The sequence below is a fragment of the Chrysochloris asiatica genome, unplaced genomic scaffold (assembly GCF_000296735.1).
Source record: "Chrysochloris asiatica unplaced genomic scaffold, ChrAsi1.0 scaffold00004, whole genome shotgun sequence".
In the NCBI taxonomy this organism is placed as follows: Eukaryota; Metazoa; Chordata; class Mammalia; order Afrosoricida; family Chrysochloridae; genus Chrysochloris; species Chrysochloris asiatica.
In genome coordinates, this window is record NW_006408522.1 from 45,105,271 (window position 1) to 45,109,469 (window position 4,199).

The 4,199-nt window shown below is 39.8% G+C and overlaps 1 protein-coding gene across 1 annotated transcript in view; it reads right to left on the reverse strand.

Moving 5' to 3' along the window:
- LOC102839491 (transmembrane and coiled-coil domain-containing protein 5B-like) overlaps positions 1 to 3,657 on the reverse strand; it is a 28,116-nt gene extending 24,459 nt beyond the window's left edge. Inside the window, exon 1 of the mRNA XM_006831809.1 lies at positions 3,623 to 3,657. Coding sequence (XP_006831872.1) covers positions 3,623 to 3,657 — 35 coding nt within the window. The remainder of the gene's footprint in view (positions 1 to 3,622) is intronic.
- Between the last annotated feature and the right edge of the window lie 542 nt (positions 3,658 to 4,199).

The window sequence follows — 4,199 nt, forward strand, 5'->3', positions numbered from 1 at the left end:
AAACTACAAAACACCACTACAAGAAACCAAAAGAGACCTACAAAAATGGAAGAATGTACCATGCTCCTGGATAGGAAGACTGAACATTGTGAAAATGTCAATACTGCCCAAAGCAATTTACACATATAATGCAATCCCAATCCAGATTCCAACGACATGCTTCAAAGAGATGGAAAAAAACAATTATAAACTTTATATGGAAAGGAAAGAGACCAAGGATAAGTAAAGCACTGCTTAAGAAAAAGAATACGCTTGGAAAACTCTTGCTCCTCAACTTCAAAATTTACTACACAGCTACAGTGGTCAAAACAGCTTGGTACTGGTATAATGAAAGATACATTAATCAATGGAACAGAATCAAGAATCCAGAAATTAACCCATCCACATACAGCCAACTGATTTTCAACAAAGTACCTAAATATATCGCATGGGGATGAGATAGTCTCTTCAACAGATGGTGCTGGCAGAACTGTAAAATGATGTGCAAATGATTGAAACAAGACCTTTACCTCAAGACTTATACGAACAGCAACTCAGCATGGATTGAAGACCTAAATATGAGTCCCAGAATTATGAAGGTTATCAATGAAAAAAAAATAGGGAAAAATGTGAGGGCACTAATTCAGGGAATACACAGACTACCAAACATTTTGAAAACTACACAAACAAAAATGGACAAAATAAATGGTTGGGACATACTAAAAATCAAAAACTTATGTGCATCAAAAGACTTCAAGAGAAGAGTAAAAAGGGAACCCACAGAATGGGAAAAATCTTTTGCAATTATACATCGGACAAGGGACTCATTTCTAAAATATATAGGAAACTACAACACCTCTACAAGAAAAAGACAAATAACCTAATTAAAAAATGGGTGCTGGACATGAGCAGACACTTCACCAAGGAGGAGATCAGGCAGTCAACAAACATATGAAGAAATGTTCATGATCACTAGCCATTAGAGAAATGCAAATAAAAACAACAATAAGATATCATTTCACACCAGTAATAACAGCAAAAATCAAAAAAGTAGAGGACAATGAATGCTGGCGAGGATGTGGAGAGAGACTGGGATGCTTCTGCATTGCTGGTGGGATTGAAAAATGGTCCAAGCACTCTGGAAAGCAATATGGTGCTTCCTCAGAAGGTTGGAAATCGAAATACCTTATGATCCAGCAATCCCTCTACTTCATATTTACCCACAAGAAATACAAGCCATAACATGAGTAGATATATGCACATCAATGTTCATAGAAGCACTATTTACAGTAGCAAAAAGATGGAGACAGCCTAAGTGCCCATCATCTGAAGAATGGATAAACAAACTGTGGTACATACACACAATGGAATATTATGCTACCTTGAAGAACAACAAGGAATCTATAAGCTATCACATTACATGGATGAACCTTGAGGACATTATGGTGAGTGAAATTAGTCAGTCACAAAAGGAGAAATACTGCATAGGACCACTACTATAAAAGACTAAGAAAAAAAAAACCCAAACTAAAGGAGAGTGGGATTCTTTGCTGGTTACTGGGATGTGGGGGGTGGGGTGATGGGACCAAGGGGAAGGTGGAGCACAGTGTAGGGAATAGACGCAGGAATAGTTTGGGTGCTGGGGAGGGGGGCAATATGCAAGAAAGGTGAGGGGAATGGAAGAACAAGGTAGATGGGCAAACTATTAGGCATGTTTGCATGGGCTTAGTGGGACAGAGGTAAATAATGATGTGTGCACAACCTTGGAAAAACAGGGCTCTGGGATACAGGGATGGGATGGGCAAAGGGGGGAAAATAATGTTAAGATGCTTGGCTGTCTTTTGAATCTTGGTTTCCCTGGCATATCATTATAAAATAGACACTTGAGGGGGAGAGAAAGGAAAAGCCAGACATTTCACCATAGAAAGCTTTTAAGTCCATCTTCTGCCTATAACTGATTGGAATACCTAAAATGGGGCTACAACGTGCCCAGTAAAGGAGGCATTCTGTGAAGCTTCTGCATTACGTAAGACCATAGGTGGAATCCTGAACCCTATCCAGAATCTTCTGAGGTGGGAAATTTCCACTGGAAAGGACAATCTGACCAGTCTGGTACCTCTAAAAGAATAGAAGATACTTCTTGAAAGAAAGACCAACAGGAAAGATACAAAACAATAACGGCAGTCCGACTGATTACTACAAGAACAAGCAAGTTGCTGGCCCAGAAGACATCAAGGCAAGCAGTCAGGTCCCCTCAGGACAAACCCCCTTCCAAGACTGAGACTCAAGGGGAATACACGAGCAGACATGTGCTCTGACTGGTGAGCACATTGGTCACCAATAAGGCGAAGTGAGGGAAAAACAGCAATGATGCTGCGAGCTAAGTCCAACCACATTCAATAGACTCCTGTGAACCCAGGTGGAGACCTGGTTGGCCAGCAGTGTGGCAAGACCTGGGTACTCTTGGGCCCAGAGTCAGTGACATAGCCACAGAGGACTGGAGTGGAGAGTGAAGCGTTTAGCTGATAAGAAGAGAGGGCATATGCACAGGAACACCCACACTTGCAGATAATACCCACTTGACCTGGCTTCAATGACTGGGTGATCAAAGAGGGGCTGTGTGCTGATGACCGGGGCGGGGCAGGCTTGTGGGGTATACCATTTGGTTGGTTGATGATGCATGGAGAGGATTGTAACCATGGCAATATAATGATATATGATAGGATGAATGTAAAGTTAATGTTTTCCCATGTAAACTATCACATAATTCACAATAAAACATTGGGGGGAAAAAACAAAGCCTTTGCATAGTCAATAAAGGAAAAAAAAGAGTGGCTGCTTTAGAGACTTGAGGGTAGGTTAGCAGGGGTCTACTGTTGGGAATCAAGACTACCTGTTAACAAGCACCCAGATGATGACTTAACATTAAGTCAGTTGATAGGGAAAAAAATAAAAATTGGAGCTATCAACATGTAAGAAATATTGCTATAATTATGAAAATAAATCTCAGGTTGTAGAGCATGTAAAAATGTCTAACAAAAATAAGTTACATGTTTTCAAAAAAGTTTTTGTGGAGTATGTGTAACTTGCATCATTTCTATAAAGCTTTTAAAGATTTTCATGGGAGAAAAATCTCCTTAGTCTCTTTCTGTTACCTGCTTAAGTATCTTCTAACCCAGTTAGATAGATGCAGGGGCCAGGTAAAAGGAAGGAAGTGGCTCTTTTCTCCAAACAAGATTGATGTGCTGATGGAGACATTCTTGTTGTTAAGTGCCATCGAGTAGGTTCTGACTCATAGCGACCCTGTACAGGGTTTCCGAGGGTGTAAATCTTTACAGGAGTAGAAAGCCTCATCTTTATCCCGCGGAGCAGCTGGTAGTTTCGAACCGCTGACTTTAAGGTTCACAGCCCCATTCATAACCACTACACTACCAGAGCTCCTTCGATGGAGACATTAGCTATATACAAAAACCCCACCATTATCCTGTAGTATAAATAAATAAATGAAATCAGAGGCTCTTTTCCCAAAGGAAGCCTTCCCAGGCTTGAGGAGAAAATGTCTTGCAGAATTAATACAATTCATCCTTACCGCTTGAACACAAACAATTATTCTACTGAATTCCTTTACATTGTTATCACTTACGTATCATCCAGTGGATCCTGTCCAACTTCTTCCATTGTAGATTTCCTACAATGTTAATGCAAATATTGGTTATGGAAATGAAGCCACTCATGATCACTGAATAATGAGTTAAGGAGAGAGCAGGTAAAAGTTGAACATTTTGTTCAAATAAGACCGAGCTAAGAGGATATCATGCCTACTATAGTCTCTCACTTTCTAAGATCAATTGCAATATCTTGCATAAACTAAATTTCAACAAACCAAATATTTTTTTAATATGAATGACTATCCCCTAATTTGTTTTCAAAATAATTCATACTTTAGCTACCTTTCTTCTTTGACAGCATTCACTCAGTCACACCAAAAAGGCTTTGGGTATGCAAATGTATGTTTATTAGTAAATACATACAACTAACCCTCTGGTAGCTTAGTGGTTATGAATCAAGCTGTGATCCGCAAAGTCAGCAGTTTGAAACTACCAACTGCTCCGTGGGAGAAAGATAAGGCTTCTATTCCCATAAAGATTTATAGCCTCGGAAACCCTTTTCAGGGTTGCTAGTGGTCAGAACTGATTCCACAGCACTTTAACAACCCAAAC